This window comes from Babylonia areolata, chromosome 9 (assembly GCF_041734735.1).
Source record: "Babylonia areolata isolate BAREFJ2019XMU chromosome 9, ASM4173473v1, whole genome shotgun sequence".
Lineage (NCBI taxonomy): Eukaryota > Metazoa > Mollusca > Gastropoda > Neogastropoda > Buccinidae > Babylonia > Babylonia areolata.
The window spans coordinates 6,595,672-6,616,197 of record NC_134884.1 but is presented as its reverse complement, the minus strand read 5'-3'; the positions used below and the strand labels follow the sequence as shown (position 1 = coordinate 6,616,197).

At 40.3% G+C, this 20,526-nt stretch overlaps 1 protein-coding gene across 1 annotated transcript in view; it reads right to left on the bottom strand.

Moving 5' to 3' along the window:
- The window catches only part of LOC143286034 (ankyrin repeat domain-containing protein SOWAHC-like), a 62,699-nt gene that overhangs the window by 12,006 nt on the left and 30,167 nt on the right, over positions 1 to 20,526 (bottom strand). Inside the window, exons 11-12 of the mRNA XM_076593555.1 lie at positions 3,839 to 3,874; positions 606 to 877 (exon numbers count right to left, since the gene is read on the bottom strand). Coding sequence (XP_076449670.1) covers positions 606 to 877; positions 3,839 to 3,874 — 308 coding nt within the window. The remainder of the gene's footprint in view (positions 1 to 605; positions 878 to 3,838; positions 3,875 to 20,526) is intronic.

Sequence of the window (20,526 nt, the reverse complement as noted above, 5' to 3'; positions counted from 1 at the left end):
ACACACACACAACACCAACACCACACCAACACACACACACTACACCACCACACACACACTACACCACACCAACACACACACTACACCACACCAACACACACACTACACCACCACACTAACACACACACCACACCAACACACACACCACACCAACACACACACTACACCAACACACACACTACACCACCACACCAACACACACAAACAACACCATCACACCAACACACACACACTACACCAACACACACACACTACACCACACCAACACACACCACACTATACCACACCAACAAATACACACTACACCACCACACTAACACACACACAACACCAACACCACACCAACACACACACACTATACCACACCAACACACACACTACACCACCACACCAACACACACACACTACACCACACCACACCACACACACACACACACACACACACCACACCACACACACACCACACCAACACACACACTACACCACACCAACACACACACTACACCAACACCACACCAACACACACACACACTACACCAACACCACACCAACACACACACAACACCATACACCCCCCCACCCCCTTCCCCACAACACCCACCAACCTTATAACACCTCCGACCAGTTATAGGAGAGGTAGGGCCACTCCCAGGAGGGGTGGAGCCCGGCGTTCGGCCATCCCCACCACCACCACCACTACCGTCGTCGCTGTGGGGTCCTTCCCAGCTGGCTCTGAGCAGGGGCTGCCGCCGCATGACGGAGGACGTGGCCTGGATGAGCGAGGAGATGGCCCGCGCCCGGTTGCTCTGCCGAGCGGTGCCCAGCCGCAGGAACATGGAGTCGTCCTGGAGGGCGGAGGCCGAGGAGGAGGCCGAGCCTGGTTTTCAAACAAGCAAAAGGAATTCTGCTTTCTTTTCTTTTCTTTTCTTTTCGACATTTTACTATTGGGGGATGAGGCCAGAGGACTGGGGTTGTGTGTGAGGCGTGTGTGATGTTTCGCTGTTTTTAGAACTGTTTTAAGTGAGGGTGTTTTTTTTTTCGTGGTTTTTATTTAGCGAATTTTGTATCTCAACATTGGGGATGACGTGAGAGGGCTGGGGTGTGCGAATCATGAAAGATGTTTCACCGTTTTAAAACAGATTTAATTTAAAAAAAAATTTTTTTTTTTTACTAGGTGTGTACCTAAACATTCTTATTATGTATCATATTTCCGTGTCTCAGTCAAATTAGGTGTACTGTTAAATGCGATTGGAACCAGTTCAGCAATGTTGTATCTAGACAATTTTGATTATATTCCTGTGTCTTATTTATAATAGATGCATTGTTAAATGCGCTTAGAACCAGTCTGGCGAGTTTGTATCTGAACATTTTGAATAATATACCCCCGAAAATGGAGTATGGCTGCCTACATGGCGGGGTAAAAACGGTCATACACGTAAAAGCCCACTCGTGTGCATGCGAGTGAACGTGCGAGTTGCAGCCCACGAACGCAGAAGAAGAAGAAGAATACATTCCTGTGCCTTATCTATAACAGGTGATTCCATTAACTCACTCAGTACGGCCAGTCCTCTCTTCTCCTCTACACAGACCCCTCGGATGTCCAGTGGGTGTCTGAATGACTCAACCTTTAGCTTCCGTCGTCAGAATTGTGGTATTCTTTGTCAACATTCACCTCTTCAGTATAAGAGCCTTCCGCTTGCAATATTTTGATGATGGTAATTGGGGTGAAACGCTGTTAACGTCGTCTCTTTCGCCGTTCGTATGGAGAGAGTTAAATACATTTGGAGCTGTAGGGGAGGCTCTATATAACTGTACATCATTACCATTATTGTAACACACAATATTTAACCTGGAAGGGCCTAGGGGGAAGACGGCAGACGCTTACTAAATAAATGCAGTGTCAGTGAGGGTCTGGGTATGTAGCATCTTGCGAGAATATGGCTGTCATCGCTTGTGATCTGTGCTGATTTTTTTTGTTTCACCTGCCGTTTGTACAGCTAGTTTAGAGGTTCTTGTTTGACACCAAAAGGAGGAGTTTGTATTATACTCCATGTTTGGTGTTTACATATACTTACCATGTCAAACTGATGCAAACCAGGCCTATGATTTGCTCTGTTTGGCCAAATTTCGCGCGGCTAACAGTGAAAAGACGCCCCTCTTAGTCTGGCCCGCTCTTAGCCAATCAAACGCCTCTAACAGCTATAAGCGCTGAATCATTCCTTTGGCCAAGGCTCTCCATGCCATCTTGTCAGGTTTTCGCTCTGTCTCGTCTAACGCTTTCTTTGGCTATTAAGCGTTTTCATTTGGCCTTATTTTTTTTAAACATCTTGCTCGACACGTTGATAATTTTTGCTCGGTATGCTCTCCTTCTTCACATTTCCACGTACACACCGGAAGAAATTCAAAGAAAGTTAACTCTCTCCATACGAACGGTGAAAGAGACGACGTTAACAGCGTTTCACTCCAATTACAATCATCAAAATATTGCAAGCGGAAGGCTCTTATACTGAAGAGGTGAATGTTGACAAACAATACCACAATTCTGACGACGGAAGCTAAAGGTTGGGTCATTCAGACACCCCACTGGACATCCGAGGGGTCTGTGTAGAGGAGAAGAGAGGACTGGCCGTACTGAGTGAGTTAAAGCCGTTCTGAAGCGGTTTGAACTGGGCTGGTTGGACATTTGAAAGTCGGCATGAATTGTTGGAAATTTGTTTCAGGTTTCTTTTGCTGTTTTAGCAACAAACAACAAAACAACAAAACCACTTCCCCCAATCCTTAAATGTTCCAAAGTGTTTTGGAGCCAGACTGGTTTGACTGTAAGAATGGTTTTGAAATTTATTTGTTTGCTGTTTGAGTGAAACTAGCGATGAAGAAGTGCCACAGAAATCCAAATCCAAAGACTGAACAGATCCTGAAAATTTCCAAACTACTTGTTTAGTGAGAGTATCATGAATTCACGAGTTTGGAACATGTTGATTAAGCACTCTGAAGTCTACCTGAGCAAAAGAGTATAATAACTGTTCATGATTATCACAAATATCAATATCATCATTTTTATCATCATCATCATCACAAACATTACTGTTATCGCTGCACCATTATCATCATCATTATCATCATCATGACCATCATCATTATTACCATCAACAACTGAAGTCCTGCTCTCGCCCTTTCTACCAAGCTTGACTCGACAATAAACTGAGTGCCTAGTCATTCGTATGAGACTATAAACCAAGATCCTCCATATTCATTTTCTTTTTATTGATATTCATAAGAAATGATCGAGGTGTTCACTTGCTGTGAACGTGTTCTGAGATACTTGACAGTTTGTATTCCTTGACAGCTTGTGTAAGATCTTAAGAAATGAATGATAATACTCCATGATGATAACCAACCAGTGTATAATCCAGCTGCTTGGCTGTTTCTATCAGAGTATTTATGGTGTTTGTTTCTTTTTTGTTTTGTTTTTTTTGTTCTTTGTTTGTTTCTTCTTCTTTATAAATGTCCATTAAGATGCTGTTGTTGTTGTAAAATGTCAACCTATCAAAATGGAATTAAAAAAATGTTAAAAAAAAAAAAAAAAAAAAAAAAAGATCCTGCGTGCGCTGAAAAAAGAACCCTTGGCAACGAAGTGTTGTCCTCTGACAAAAACTCTGTAGACGAAATCCACTCGGATAGTTTCACAAACATACACGCATGCACTCAAGGCCAGACAAAAAGCATGTGGGGTTATACTACTGGCCACGGATTGCAGCCTTGCAGATGCGGTGTAGCGCAGATATGGATCTGTCAGAATACAGCGACGTCTCCTTGTGAAACGGAAACGGAAACTCACCAAAGTCATGCCCCAGCCTCGTTGACACCAGCAGCTCTGAAACCAGAACAACACCGTGCTGATTTCCCTCTTCTAGCCATGGGGTACATCTATAACCATAACCCTTTCGCTTTCATACTTACTGCCACTGGGTACGTCTATAACCATACCCTTAACCCTTTCATTTTCAAACATTCTGAGGGTTTATCACTATAACTATAACCACAACAACACCATGCTGATTTCTGTCTTCCTGCCATGGTATACAATTACAACCATAACCCTTTCGTTTTCATACTTACTGCCATTGGGTACGTCTATAACCAAACCCTTAACCCTTTCATTTTCAAACATTCTGAGGGTTTATCACTATAACTATAACCACAACAACGTCATGCTGATTTCTGTCTTCCTGTCATGGGATATATCTACAACCTAAACCCTTTTATATTCATACTTCCTGCCATGGGATATACATATATATATCTATAACCATAACCATAACCCTTTCATTTTTCATACATTCCCAGAGTGTATCACTATAACTATAACCAGAACAACCGTAACACAATACTGATTCCCCTCTTTATGCTACAGCACACAATTACAGCAATAACCCTGTCATTTTCATACATTCTGAAGGTTCTGAAAAACTGTGTTTCTCTGTTTGCTTTAAAAAAACAACAAAAAACGAAGCATTGTATAAGTCAACAAGATACATTCCAGCAAGTTTAGTACAATGTTGCCATTTTTATAGATCCCCCAAAGCTCTCCTCTGTCCCCCCCCGCCCCCCTCCTTCATAAACAATGCATGAAATTAGCAACAGTTAACATTTCAGCAAGTTCAGTAACACGGGAATGTTATAGGTCCTTACAATCTGTGTGTATGTGTGTGTGTGTGTGTGCTTGAAATTAACAACAGTTAACATTTCAGCAAGTTCAGTAACATGGGTATGTTATAGGTCCTTACGATCTCTGTGTGTGTGTGTGTGTGTGTGTGCTTGAAATTAACAACAGTTAACATTTCAGCAAGTTCAGTAACATGGTATGTTATAAGTCCTCACCATCTTTCTCTCTCTCTCTCTCCCTCTCTCATGAGACTGAGATCTCTCTCGAAAGCATAGAAGATAAAGCTGTATAATCAATGATATGTCTCACCACATGTGCCTTACAATCATAAACTTTAAATACTGCTATCATCATAATGCCGTTTAACTACTGCAGGCCAACTCAAGCACTAACTACAGCATTCGGTACTCTCATTCCAAACAGCGCCATGCAACTCTGTAAAAACAAAGAAGGAACAACAACAACAAAAAAATGTTTTACAATACTTGACCATACACTATCAAAATCCAAACCCAACTGTAACCAAGCTTGATAACTATATAGATTCACAGAGTCATAACTGTCACCGCATCAAACTAGCACTATCAGCTGTCAAAAGCTTTTTTTCTTTTCTTCACATTTTTCCCCAGACAGACAAGCTTAAAAGAATCAATCTGGTCACAAGTCTACATAAGCTTCTTTTTTTTTTTTTATCTTCTGACTGACAAGCCTACAATGATTATCTGGTCACAAGCCCATGTTCACATAAGAAACACATGTCAACCCCTACGCACAGCACAACACCAAACCGGCACACAATAATATCCACTCCAGTTACATGAAAATTATCTACATCTCCCCTCAGCACAACACATAATCATAGCTACAGATGTAATATACACAACATCAAACAACATCTGTAATCCCATTAAGCAAAGAAAGAACAGAAAAAAGCACCATATCAATGTATAAATATATATATATATATATATATATATATATATATATATATATATATATATATATATATATATAAACAGACCACTGCAACAAATCATGTTTCAGAGTTTGCTAGTAAACTCAAAGATGAATATGTGAATACATGTACGGAGATATACAGATAGATATAAAAAATGACTGCCAGTATGAGGTATAGATAGATAAACAGATAGACAGAGAGGCAGACAGACATATTAAGTACATGTACCGAATGAATGACAGACGGATAAGCAAGTCAGCGTGAGAGTAAGTGATAAATATAACAGTGACAGATAAATATAACAGACACTGTATGTATATATATTACAAAGAGAGAGAGAGAGAGAGGGAGAGAGAGAGAGAGACATAAAATTCTGAGATTCTTTAAGCCAATACTGATCTGAACAACAAGCGCTCCAAACTCCATCCAATACACGCCTCCAGAAACAATGTGAATATATTCATAAATGAATGAACAAAAGAATAAAATCTTCACCTACTGTGTACAGATATGGATGCACAACACAACAAGAATACTAGTGAATCAGTGTTACGCATTCACAGACCTTGAAAGCGAAATCTCCGGGTTTTTTTTTAACCGCATCATGCAAAATCTGAGCCATTCACTTGAAGCGTTGAACATGATCATGTTTTTGTGGGTTTCATTTCATTCGGAAGCGAAGTTTTTGGCGGGGGTTTACAAGTACCAGTGAAATAAATAGTTTTGAGTTTTGCTGCACAGCCCAGGTTTGCATTCAGTGAGAAAAGTGAGAATATACACCATAGTTGTTTTGTGATCTTCAGCTTGGTGACACTCATTTACAGGCATTTTTTTTTCTCTATGCTTTCATGCCAGCTACATCAGGTATGCATGCCACAATACTGTTTTTATTTTATCTATTTATCTATAACTATCTAAACCTTGAAATGTTCTACTACGGAAAGAAAAAAAATGCACATACATCCTCAAACTCATTCACTTGAACATGCGTACACACACACAGAAACATACACACACATCAACACAGTTGATAACCAGTGTATATTTTCACATTTACAGGGGGGGAAACTGTAAATTCTGTGCATTTTCAAAATCACTTTTTAACTCCCTTTACGTCTTGGACTAAAGCTCACTCTAAAGCACGCTGTAAGATTGGGGAGGTGGGAAGGGGGAGGGGAGGGGAGGGGAGGGGAGGGGAGAGGAGAGGAGAGGGGAGGGGCAGGGAGGGGAGGGGGGAGGGGAGGGTATTGCGTTGAACTATATACCTCTCCTGGTATCATCGTTGCTAGCTCCAAAACGTGTGTGTTGCACGACACAAGAACTCAAGACATTACATCCACAAACAAGAGAGGCTAGGCCTTCAAGACTCACTTGTGATAAATTAAGTCCCCTAGCATTAATTGCAGAGTAATTTCCCTTTTTTTACTATCTGCACCAAAAACGTTTGCAAAATAAATAAAACTTCCATGCTGAGCAAAAGAAGTTCCTGTTTGAACAGAAAATGCTAATAATGACTGCTCTTGTTGTTGGGTCAGAATATCAGATCAAAGTGCCATGTTTAGAGAATACAAAAAATATAAATATAACAGTAAATGCAGTTTGCATATAATTAGGCTTCATTTTTTTTTTTTTTTGTGCCCATCCCAGAGGTGCAATATTGTTTTAAACAAGATGACTGGAAAGAACTGAATTTTTCCTATTTTTATGCCTAATTTGGTGTCAACTGACAAAGTATTTGCAGAGAAAATGTCAATGTTAAAGTTTACCACGGACACACAGACACACACACACAGACAACTGAACATCGGGTTAAAACATAGACTCACTTTGTTTACACAAGTGAGTCAAAAAACCACAACAACTGAAAACTTAGCAAAACATAATAATAATAATGGATACTTATATAGCACACTATCCAGAAATCTGCTCTAGGTGCTTTACAAAAACGCTTTGTTAACATAAAACATTACATCTATGTTACATACACACACCGAAATATGACTACACACACACGCACACACACACGCACACGCACACACACTGCGTACATACATTTTAACAATACATGTGTATCTAACAGCTACCCTAACACATACGCACGCATAGGCAGGCACAAACTTACATAAACGCACGCGCAACACATCTCACACTGTATCCTGTGTTGCTGCACTTTTTTTTAGTTTGAACTCAAACCAGATATCCAAATAGCAACATCAAAAACATCATCAACAACAAATAAATAAATAAATAAATAAGCAAACACACAAAAATGCCACCACCACAAAATAGGCCACAAAAAAAAAAAAAAATCCCCCCAAAAAGTGTGTGTGTGTGTGTGTGTGTGTGTGTGACAATTATCAACATAAAACACCACCACCACCACCACCACAAAATAGGCCACGAAAATAGGAATTTCCCCCAAATGTGTGTGTGACTCGATGTGAAATAAAGGGCAGATAAGCTGTGAGGAGAAAAACCAAACAAACAAAAAACAAACAAAAAACAAAAAACAAAAAAAAACCCAACCAACCACACAAACAGGGTTGTTGTGAAATGTGAAATGTTTTCACAAAATGAAGTAGTCCAGTGTTATGTGTGCGAGCAGACGACGCAGGAAGGGAGATAATGAGATAATGAATAGTTTGCACACAAACACCAACACCTTTACAATGTGCAAAAAGTGTTGTTGTTTTTTGGGTTTTTTTTTTTTCTTTCTTGACCCAAACCCCCACTCATTTTCTATGCATGTATTTACTGCAAAATAGCTGTGAATGTTTTTTTGTTGTTTTTTCCTTTTTTTTCTCTCTCTCTTCTTTTACTGATTAATTGGCAAGAGTTCAATAGCAGGGGTGTAGGGGAGTATGTGTGTGCATGTGTGTGTGTGTGTGTGTGTGTGTGTGTGTGTGTGTGTGTACTCCCTCTCTATCTATCTATCTATCTGTTACTCTTTCTTTCTTTTGATGATAAGGTGTGTGTTTGCATCCTTAAATGCGTGCACATGCGCGTGTTTGTGTGTGCATGTGTGTACATGTGTGTGTGTGTGTGTCTTTGTGTGTGTGTGTGTGTGTGTCTTTGTGTGTGTGTGTGTGTGTGTGTGTGTGTGTGTGTGTCTGTGTGTGTTCTCTGATGACTAAGGAAGCAAATAATGTGGAATTAACATGCAATGTTCCCGTTTTGATTTTGTTATCCCTGCTTTTTCCTTGTTTTCAGTTTGTTGTTGTTGTTGTTGTTGCTTTCAGTCAAGAGTTATGCTTGCATGTGACTGACTAACTGGTGTGAAAGCACTCTGATTTGTCTCTGCACATGATTTAGCACTATATATATATATATATATATATATATATATATATATATATGAATACTTATTACTTTTCTATCACAATTGGATAAGATGCCCACAAATACACGAAGGAAATCTCAGTTTGAAGGCAACTAGCACAAAGATCAAAACAGCAACATTTGAAAGCTTCACTAATAGAAAACAAAACATTCAAAGAAGAAGGCTTTCAAGTACAAAGTACAGCGCTAAAACACTCCTTCCTTTCTATAGGAGAAAAATACCTTGTTACTTGATACTATCCCCTCCCCCCCCACCACCCGCCACCCCCACCCCCCAAAAAAATACCCCCACCTCTATAGTCCACTTACTTTGTGTGTGTGTGTGTGTGTGTGCGTGTATGTGCACGTGTGTACGCACGTAAGAGACATGCCGCCTACACCCCCCCTCCCTCCCCCCCACCCTCCCCCAACACTCGCCCCCCACTACCACGTTATCAATGATCGATGACAGCCAGCATTCAGAACAGGACGGGAAGAAGTACAGTACAGCGTATGTGCAGGATAAAACAGAACGACAGAGCAAGAAAGAAAGAAAGAAAGAAAGAGCAGAACCATTCTGAAATGCAGAAGGTATATATAAAATCATATACACAACACCACAGCCACACACCGGTGCCAGCAAGAAGAAAACAATTTACCCAGGACTCCACTCTGGTACAGTTCCAACCTGGTTCCCTCTCTCCACGTGGAAGGGGGCGTGGAAGGGGGTGGGGGGGGGGGGGGGAGGGGGCAGGGGTTACAGGGGGGGTGTGAGAAGTGTGTAAATGACAGTCAACAACAACAAAAAAAAACAGGGTTACCAATTCTGGGATTCAAACCACACCTGATAACATCAAACACCGTTACCATACAGTAGTAGCTGATGGATAAAAAAAAAAATGGTTAACGCATCTTGTTTGATACGAAACCTGATCATTTCAAACATAGTTAACGTGTACAGTAGCTTAAGGTTAAAAACAGTTAACTCGTCTTTTTTTTTTTTTTTTTTTTTAACCAAATCTCATAATATCAAACATCATTAACATGTACAGTAGCTTACAGATAAAAACGGTTAATGCCTCTTCTTTGAACCAAAACTGATAATATCAAACATAGCTAACGTGTACAGTAGCTTGCGGATAAAAACAGCTAATACATCTTTTATGACAGATTAAATCGTTGATAAAGTCTTGTTTGACATAAACAAGAGTTCACAATTTGTATTTCACAATCTCTAAAGGGTGGCTACATGAATATGGTTAACAGTTCATGCTTTGCAATCATTCAATGGCCGGTTACATGGATATCGAATTCAACTGTTTTGTGTTTCACTACCATTTTCATGTATGGGTAAACAAACCAGCACATGGTTAACAATTCATGTATCACAAACATTTTCTGATGCCTACATGGCCAGGATACGGTGTGGTATAATACCAAAATGCATCGACATGTTCTAAAAACGTATAGTACATTCTCATGTTATAGTCCAGATCATGTTTGTTAACAATCATTCTCATGATCAGATTAAAAAAAAAATCAAAAAAAAAAAATCACACATTCATTTATATTTGTGAATACACGCACTAATACACACACTCTCTCTCTCTCTCACTGACATGTGTACATAGGGCTTCAACCAATCATGCTGTCAATCCGTTTACATCATTTTCATCGACCTAGAGTGCCGGTGTTTTATCTATATGATTATGACAAAGACACAATGTAATTGCTGCCTTCACGTCTAAAATATGAATTAATGGCAAACGCAATTTCACCGAACACCTTATTAGTATAATTAATAGGGACTTGGTTACATGAACAATAACAAAATGCCTGAAAAAACACTGTCACAAACAAAGAAATTGAAAATTTCAAAACTCACCTTAACATTATTTCTCTGACAACTGAAAACTTCAAAAAATCTTGAATGCATTGTGACATTGCATTGTTTGGAAGAACACAAAAAGTGGGATTGTGAGAGAAAAAGAGAGGGAGAGAGTGAAGAGAGAGGGAGAGGGGGAGAGAGTGAGAGAGTGAAGGGAGAGAGAGAGTGAGAGAGAGAGTGAAGGGAGAGAGTGAGAGAAAGAGTGAGAGAGAGTGAGAGAGAGAGTGAAGGGAGAGAGTGAGAAAGAGAGTGAAGGGAGAGAGTGAGAGGGGGGGAGAGAGTGAAGGGAGAGAGTGAGAGAGAGGGAGAGAGTGAGAGAGAGAGTGAGAGAGAGAGTGAAGGGAGAGAGTGAAGGGAGAGTGAGAGAGTGAGAGAGAGAGTGAGAGAGAGAGTGAGAGAGAGAGTGAAGGGAGAGAGTGAAGGGAGAGGGAGAGAGAAATAGGGGGAGAGAGTGAAGGGAGAGAGTGAGAGAGAGAGTGAAGGGAGAGAGTGAGAGAGAGTGAAGGGAGAGAGAGGGAGAGAGTGAGAGAGAGGGAGAGAGTGAGAGTGAAGGGAGAGAGTGAAGGGAGAGAGTGAGAGAAAGAGGGAGAGAGTGAGAGAGAGAGAGTGAAGGGAGAGAGTGAAGGGAGAGAGTGAAGGGAGAGACTGAGAGAGAGGGAGAGAGTGAAGGGAGAGAGTGAAGGGAGAGACTGAGAGAGAGGGAGAGAGTGAAGGGAGAGAGTGAGAGAGAGAGGGAGAGAGTGAGAGAGAGAGAGTGAAGGGAGAGAGTGAGAGAGAGGGAGAGAGTGAAGGGAGAGAGTGAGAGAGAGAGAGGGAGAGAGTGAAGGGAGAGAGAGAGAGGGAGAGAGTGAAGGGAAAGAGTGAGAGAGAGAGAGAGGGAGAGAGTGAGAGAGAGAGTGAGAGACAGAGAGTGAAGGGAGAGAGACAGCAAGTGAGAGAGTGAGCAACAGATAGGTTTGTGTTCAAATGTATTTCCCACAGTATTAATCTGTGTATACTGCACAGAAGTCATGTGTGTGTGTGTGTGTGTGTGTGACAGTGTGTTTGCATGTGTGTTTGTGTTAGTGCGCGCACGCGTGCGTGCGTGTGTGTGCGTGTGTGTGTGTGTTAGTGTGCGCGTGCGCGTGCATGCGCGCGCGCGCGTGTGTGTGCATGTGTGTGTGTACAGTGAGTGTGCACACATGTGTGTGTGTGTGTGTGTTTGTGCGCGTGTGTGTGTGTGTGCATGTTTATGCATGTGTGTGTGTTTGTGCGTGTGCGCATACGTGTGTGCATGCGTGCGTGTGTGTGTGTGCATGTGTGTGTGTACAGTGTCTGAATGTGCACGTGTGTGTGTGTGTGTGTGTGTTTGTGTGTGTGCGCGCGCACACGCGCATGTGTGTGTGTGCAAGACATGTACACTGGGCTGGTGTATGTGTGTGATATATGTATATGCATATACATACATGGTTATATGTACAAAACATCAACAACAAAAAACAAATAAAAAAAAAACTAACCCCCAAAAAGCCTAACATTCGTGGAGTTCTGTAGGGCATAATTATTGGAAAAAAAAAAGATATCATATACTTATTTATCATTGTTGCTTACAGCCCAGCCAATCACAAAGGGCCATAATCTAAACTGAAAACACTGTCAATGCTGACATCATCATCATCAACAACAATAAAAAATCTGGAAAAGAAAATTAGGTAAACAAACAGTCCCATTCATGCACATAAACCTGGGAAATGCCTCTGATAAGGACCATTCTGTCAATTTCTTGCCTGAGGATTACAAAACAACAACAACAACCCCCCCCCCCCCAAACCCCCCCAGAACAAAACAAAAAAAACACAACAAAAAACAAACAAATAAAAACCAACCGGAGCAAAGACACAAAAAAATATGCAATACACAAAATTATATACAACAGGCATACAAAAAACAAAATCAAAAAAACAAAAAACCTGCCAACAGACACATTCACATAACCCAGGCAAAACAAACAAACAAACAAACAAAAAACACACAATAAGAATGCCCAATTATCGAAACCAGTGAAAAACAAAATCAAAAAAATATTTAAAAAAAAAAAAAAAAATATATATATATATATATATTCAAGGCTTTCTAGAAAGAAAATAATTGCAGGAAAATGGCCCAGCAAGGCACAGAACAAGAGAGGACGAAAAAAAAAAAAAAAGGGGCAGAAAGTGAGTGATAGAAAAATAGAAAAATTGAAGCAACAGAAATATGGGGGGCGGGGGGGGGGGGGGGGGGGGGGGGGTGGCGGGGGGGGGGGAGGGGTGTACTACTTATGCTGAAAAATCCCCTTATCTCCCCTACAAGGGGCAAATGGTGTCCTGGACGAGGAAACAGAACAGAAAGCAGTCTATAAGAGAATGGACAAGAAAGCAAAACAAACAAACAAAACACACACTCACACACACCAAGAAAAAAAGAAAGAAAAAAAAAAGAGAAAGAAAAACCAAATAACAAAAGGAGTCAGTATCACAGAAGATACTTAACGTAGCAGAGTTTTCAGAAGGCAGGTAATATATATCATGCCACACTCTACAAACGCATCTCGCACACAGCAATATGAAAAGCACACAGAACTGAAATATCAAACTGACGGGGTGCAATAGCCGAGTGGTTAAAGCGTTGGACTGTAAATCTGAGGGTCCCGGGTTCGAATCACGGTGACGGCGCCTGGTGGGTAAAGGGTGGAGATTTTTACGATCTTCCAGGTCAACATATGTGCAGACCTCCTAATGCCTGAACCCCCATCGTGTGTAAACGCATGCAGAATATCAAATGCGCACGTTAAAGATCCTGTAATCCATGTCAGCGTTCGGTGGGTTACGGAAGCAAGAACATACCCAGCATGCACACCCCCAAAAGCGGAGTATGGCTGCCTACATGGTGGGGTAAAAACGGTCATGCACGTAAAAGCCCACTCGTATACATGAGAGTGAACGTGGGAGTTGCAGCCCACGAACGCAGAAGAAGAAGAAGAAGAAATATCAAACGCAAAAAATACCTTAAGTATGCAAATGTGGAGTAAAAAAAACAAACAAAAAAAACAAAAAAACCAACAGTATATTCTGTTCTGACGAACACATGTAACAGAAGAGAGTAAAAGACCGAGAAGAGAGACAGACAGACAGACAGACAAACACACAGAGAGAAAGCAAGTGAGAGAGAGCGAGAGAGAGAGAGAGAGGGAAACAGAGAGAGAAACAAAAACTGAGACAGAGTGAGTGGAAAGGAGTGAGAGAGAGAGAGAGACAGAGACAGACAGACAGACAGAGAAGACAGAGACAGAGAGAGAGAGAGAGAAGGGAAAGAATAAAGAACAAACACACACAGGGAGCCAAAGTGACAGAGAGTCAAGAGGAAGAAACTATGACTATAACGCCAGACCACACCGGGCAAACCACACGACAGGAAGCCTGTCGACAGTCAGTGTCACAACCACAAACTGATACACACTTCATCCACAGAACGGAGCTTTAATAATATCTTTCAGCCACAGCCAACAATCCATTTATCATTTCACTGGAACGTTTAGCAATGCACAAAGTGACAAGCGCAGTAACAATCCACATCTCATATACACACTCACATATATATATATATGAATATTTATCTATCTATGAACATATATATATGTGTGTGTGTGTGTGTGTGTGTGTGTGTGTGTGTGTAATGTGTCTGTGTATGTGTGTGTGTGTGCATCATCTCTTGTATGTATGTCTTGTATGTCGCTTCTTATCTCACTAAAGAGTTTTGCTTTGCTTTGTTTTGTTTTATTTTTTTGTTTGTTAACTGTGATGTTGGAGTTGCAAGCCACCCAATGACTAAATAAGCATGTAATTTGTTTGAAGAAACAATAACTTACAAAAGACAATAAATAAATGAAGGGTTTTACAATAATAATCTATAAAGCATAATATCTGAAGAAATACCAGCTTACAATGGATGATATATATATATAAAAAATGAAGGGTATAACTGCTGTTCACAAGGTATAATATTCAAAGAAATATCCATTTACAAAATGTGTCCAATAAATAAAAATCATGATTATTCACAAAGAATGACAAATGGATCATTTGAAATTGAAGCCGACCACTACTGACAACATTCGTTTCATCTCGTAAAACCATTACCTGACTAGACGCTTGCATAGACACGGGAGAACTAGACATTTCTAATCAACTGCATCAGCAGTACAAACTCAAAAACAGAACAAACAACAAAAAACGAACAAATAAACCAACAAGGATAATCAATGAGGAGTGACTCAGTTGTTTTCCACAACCCACCACATTTTTGGGTGTTTTCTTTCTTTTTTAAGGACTAAAATTTAAGTCAGATGTACCGTCCATTCAGAAGAAAGATTTTACTTTTTTTCTCCCTCTCTCAGGACGACTGAAAGTCATGATAAACACAAAACTTAAAAAACAAAAACAAACATACAAACACAACAATCCCCCACTCCCCACCCTTCTAAGGCACGCACACACAGAAACACACAGACACACACACAGAGCTGACGACACACTCAATCAAGCCAGTATGACACAAGTCTACCTCTTTAGAAAGGTCACACATATCTCTCTGCTTGATAGGATTTGTGCATAAGGACACCCTACTCAAAACACAAGGAATAATCCAAAATAACAGATCCGTATCTAGAAACACCAAGTAGCATTAATTAATTCATGAAACCCCAACAGATGGGAAAAAAAAAGGGGGTGGGCCGGCAGGCAAGAAGCAGCTTGGTAGAAAAAAAAAAAAAAAAAAAAAAAAGAAAAAAAAAGCTGATTCCAGGCCTCTGATAAAAGATGAAATCAATGAACAAAGGCATAAAAAAAAAAAAATTTAAAGGAAAGGAAACAGTCACAGGCAGTTCCTCAAGGTGGAATCACCCTCCAACCAATTGCACCACCAGAGCCGAGTGGTAAAAGTCGTCGTACTTTCAATCTAACGGTCTCCCAGGTTCAAATCTCGTTAACTGCGCCTGGTGGGTAAAAAGGGTGGAGATTTTTTTTTTTTTTTTTTTTTTTTTTTTTTTAATCTCACAGGTCAACTCATGTGAAGACTTTCTGGTGCCTGAACCCTCCCTTTGTGTGCATATACACACAAAGAAGATCAAACACGCACATTAAAGATCCTGTAATCCCATGTTAGCGTTTGGTGGGTTACGGAAACTAGAACATACCCAGCATGCACACAGTTCAGTACAAAAATGTTTGATACGTTTCATCACAGAGGGGGGGAGAGAGAGAGAGGGAGAGGGAGAGAGAGAGACGGAGGGGGAGAGAGAGAGAGGGAGAGGGAGAGAGAGAGAGAGAGAGGGAGAGGGAGAGAGAGAGAGGGAGAGAGAGTGGGAGAGGGAGAGAGAGGGGGAAGAGGGAGAGAGAGAGAGAGAGGGAGGGGGAGAGAGAGAGACGGAGGGGGAGAGAGAGAGAGAGAGAGAGAGGGACAGAGAGAGAGAGAAAGGCAAAGGAGCTTCAATGAATCTTCAAATCCCAGACGAACCTCTGCGTGGGTACATGTGGTGGCTGTAACTGGGGTAAGGGATTTGCAGGAGGTGGGAGGGGGCAGGGGGTTGGCTGGGATGAACGATGTAGGAATAATGCCACTGAAACATTGCACCTTATAGGCCAGGAAAAAGAAAAAAAAACAACCAACCCCCACACACAAAAAAAACCCATCTTCCAAGCAAAGCCAATTTACACAGCTCTCAGTCACACTCTAAACCCTAACAACTCCATCCAACCAAAACGCTGAATTTTTTTTTTTTTTTTTTTTTCCAGGAGGAAAAAAAACAACAACAAAAAAACAACCCATCCTTCTTTCAAAACGATGGTAAAAATTCATGTTATTCCAGAAGGGTAGAAGAAAGCCACAACCTGATACAGCAACAACATACGTTCAACACAAAAGTTGAAAGGTTCTCTCCTTGACAAATAAATGCATGATGAACCATCACCATCGAACAGGGCAAGCGCCACCATCACCATCGATCATGGTAACCCACTCACCCCCCCCCCACCCCCACCCCTACAGCCTCTCCCCCCAAAAACCAAGCTTAAATAGCTTCAAAACATCACACTAGAACCAGCAAGGCGAAAAGACAGGGGCAAGTCAACGCAAGACTTCCGTACACCGACGACTGTCGTCTCCACGGCAACGCTGCAATACGCCCACCACACACACACACACACAAAAAACCACTTTCACTTTCAGTTTCAAGGAAGTGTGTGAAGGGTATAACTTGATCCATACAGGCTACACTACAGCTGCTTTAAGAAAAAAAAAAAAAAATTAATAAAATAAAAAGAAAGAAAAAAAAAGATGCAGATGCCTTACCCAATTCATAAACCCCAACACTCTGGTCTAGGTATTGTAAGAAAAATTAAAATAAAATAAATGAACAAAAAAAAAAAATTGTTAATACAGACCAAACTGAAATACACTACTGTACAATCAAACTGGGAGAAATGGAAAGACTTGGTTGCCAGGTCATCATTGGTGCCCAAACGGTGGAGGAGGAAGAAGAAGAAGAAGAAGAAGAAAAAGCAGAAGAAGAAGAATTTGAAGAAGAACAAAAAGGGAAATAATGAAAGATTGGGTGGAAGGCACACCACAGCAGGTAAAATAAATAACAATAAATGATGGGCTGTACTCAGAGACCCTTGCATCTCACAACAGCGGCATCAATAACCCAAGCACAGTCACAACTGGCATTATTTACACAGGTCAGCAAGCACTATCAGTTTCAGTTTCAGTTTCAGTAGCTCAAGGAGGCGTCACTGCGTTCGGACAAATCCATATACGCTACACCACATCTGCCAAGCAGATGCCTGACCAGCAGCGTAACCCAACGCGCTTAGTCAGGCCTTGAGAAAAAAAAAAAAAGGTGAATAAATAATAGATAAGCTTACATAAATAAATAAATAAATAATAATTATGAAAAAAAAAAGGTTGTAGTAATGATAATGATAATAAAATAATAATAATAAATAATAAATAAATAAATAGATAAATAAGACAACAATGATGATAAATAAGCAAATAAATGTAAAACATGAAGACACACAGTCACACATACACCCACACATGCATAACAGATATGCACCAAACATGCAGTTTCACAGATATGAAAGCACAGTCAAATACATATAAACGTACATGAGCTCCAACACACACACACACACACACATTAGCACTGTAAAAAAAAAAAAAATAAATAATTAAAATAAAATAAAATAAAATAAAACAACAACAAAACTACCATTCACTTTTTTCACATTATCAAGTGTACTTTAATAAAGCAAAAGAATCCTCACACGTAAAATAAAATAATTTTTGTGAACTTAAAAAAAGACACGAGGAATGCTAAAAACACCAAAAAATTCTTGCGCATGAAATAGCATACTCTTAGACATTAAAACTTATGAAGAACGTTTTAAACGCAGAATGCTTGCACATAAAACCACACTCTGTTTGTGAACTTAAAAATTAGAAAGATTGTTTCAAACAAAGAATCCTTGAACATCAAATACATATTTCTGTGACCTTAAAATCAACAAAGAACGCTTAAAACACAGAATCCTTGCACATAAAACCACATATTTTTGTGACCTTAAAAGTTACAATGAATGCACTTAAAAGCATGAAATCGTTGAAAATATAAATACATGATACGACCTACTCTATTTCTAAGATGAAAAAAACAAAAAAAAAGAAAACAGAACCTAAATCAAAACTTGAAATATAGCATGGAAGAATCTATAAAACAAGGGAGGAAAAACATGGAAATGTATAAATCCCGGTACTTCTGTGCCCTGAGTAAGATGGAACACAGAAATGTCGTTATACACTCACTAGAGAGAGAAAAAAAAAAAGCAACCTCAAAAAAATCTGAGCAGGTACATAGGGAAAAGAAATGTATATGAAGTTATGAAAAGTAAAAAAAAAAAAAAAAAAAAAAAGGATTATAAATACTATATACATAATAACAAGAAAAGTATTTGGATTATAAATACTATATACATAACAACATCAGCAATAGAGTGACAGATATTGACTGGAAAAAAAAAAAGAGAAAAAAAAGGGGGGGGGGGGGGACAGGGAGAAAGTACTTGAATTACAAAAGACTATATACATAATAATTTCAGCAAGAGGATGGCAGAAGTAGAGAAGTAGAGAAAGAAGAAAGGAAAAGAATAGAAAAAAAAAAAAAAGACAGACAAGGAACAAAGTAATGGCAAAGTTATTATAAATAAGCCCCAGACAAAGCCTTTCTCTGCATGCTTTGCTTCAGGTTAACACCATCAGTCCACATACCTATATTGTGACGTTCATCTTCCTTAGACCAACAGCAAATCTGTACACTTGGTGTATCTTTGAGCCCACCCACCCCCCACTACCATCACCTCACAATTACACCCCTCCCCTACCCTCTCTCCACTCTCACACCAACAACATCCCCTGCCACCCACACACCTTCAAGCCTCCCCCACCTTCACCCTCCCCTATCACACCATGATCATCCCCCTCAACCCCCCACCCCTCCCCCCCACACACCTTCAAGCAACACCCTTTCCACACCCTCCTCTACTGCACCACCATCACCTCCCCTCCCTCCCCACATCCCTCCAAAACCTCGCCCTGCCCTCACCCACACCCCCCCTCTCAAACCAGCGTCCTTTTCAAAAACCTGGAAACCAAACACGTGGAGTTCACTCAAGGACGTTTTCTTTTGGTGCCAGCACCATTTTCACTTTTCACCGCTGATTCGGACAATCTGTGGTTGCAGTTTTCTCCCCTTCACTTCTTCTTTGCTCCTATTTTGTGTCGTTAAAACATTACAACCACCTTTTAATGTGCCCAGATTCCTTAATGACCTAACAGATATACGTCAAGATGTCTAGCTTTCTCTGCGTAATCAAAACAACCTGATCATACATCAAGGTAACCTAATGATAGTGACAAAACTAATGTCTCGCATTTTGTGTCATAAAAATATTACAACCTCTCCATAATCATGTGCAGGTTCCCTTATGACTTAACAAACACATGTGATGGTGTCTAGCACTTTGTGTCACTGGACAAACAGACTCAATCCCTTAACGACACGACAAACACATCATCATGTCTCATATTTTGTGTGCAATTAAAGCCAACCCAATCATATGACCGGGTTACCTGTCAACAGTGCCAAATACGCATCTGCCATCAAAACAACTGACTCAGTGCCAAGGTTCCTTAACGACACAACAGATATGTCATGATATCTTGTAGTTTGTGAGCAATTAAACCAGCCTAATCATTTGACCAGGTTACCTAACCACGGTGCCAAAGGTGTCTGGAATTTTGTGCTACTAAAACAACAGACTCAGTGCCAAGGTTGCCTAATGACAGGACAATTTCATCATGATTTCTCAAACACAATGTGCAATCAAACCAACCTAATCCTACGTCCAGGTCAGCTAACCACGGTGCCAATTATCCATCAAGGTGTCTTGGTATTTTGCATCATTAAAACAACAGACACGATGCCAAGGTTCCTTCATGACATGACAAACATGTCATGATGTCTCATACTTTGTGTGCAATTTACACCAACCTAACCTCATGACTAGGTTACCAATCCACAGAGCCAAATACACATATATACCGGTGTCTAAGTGTTTT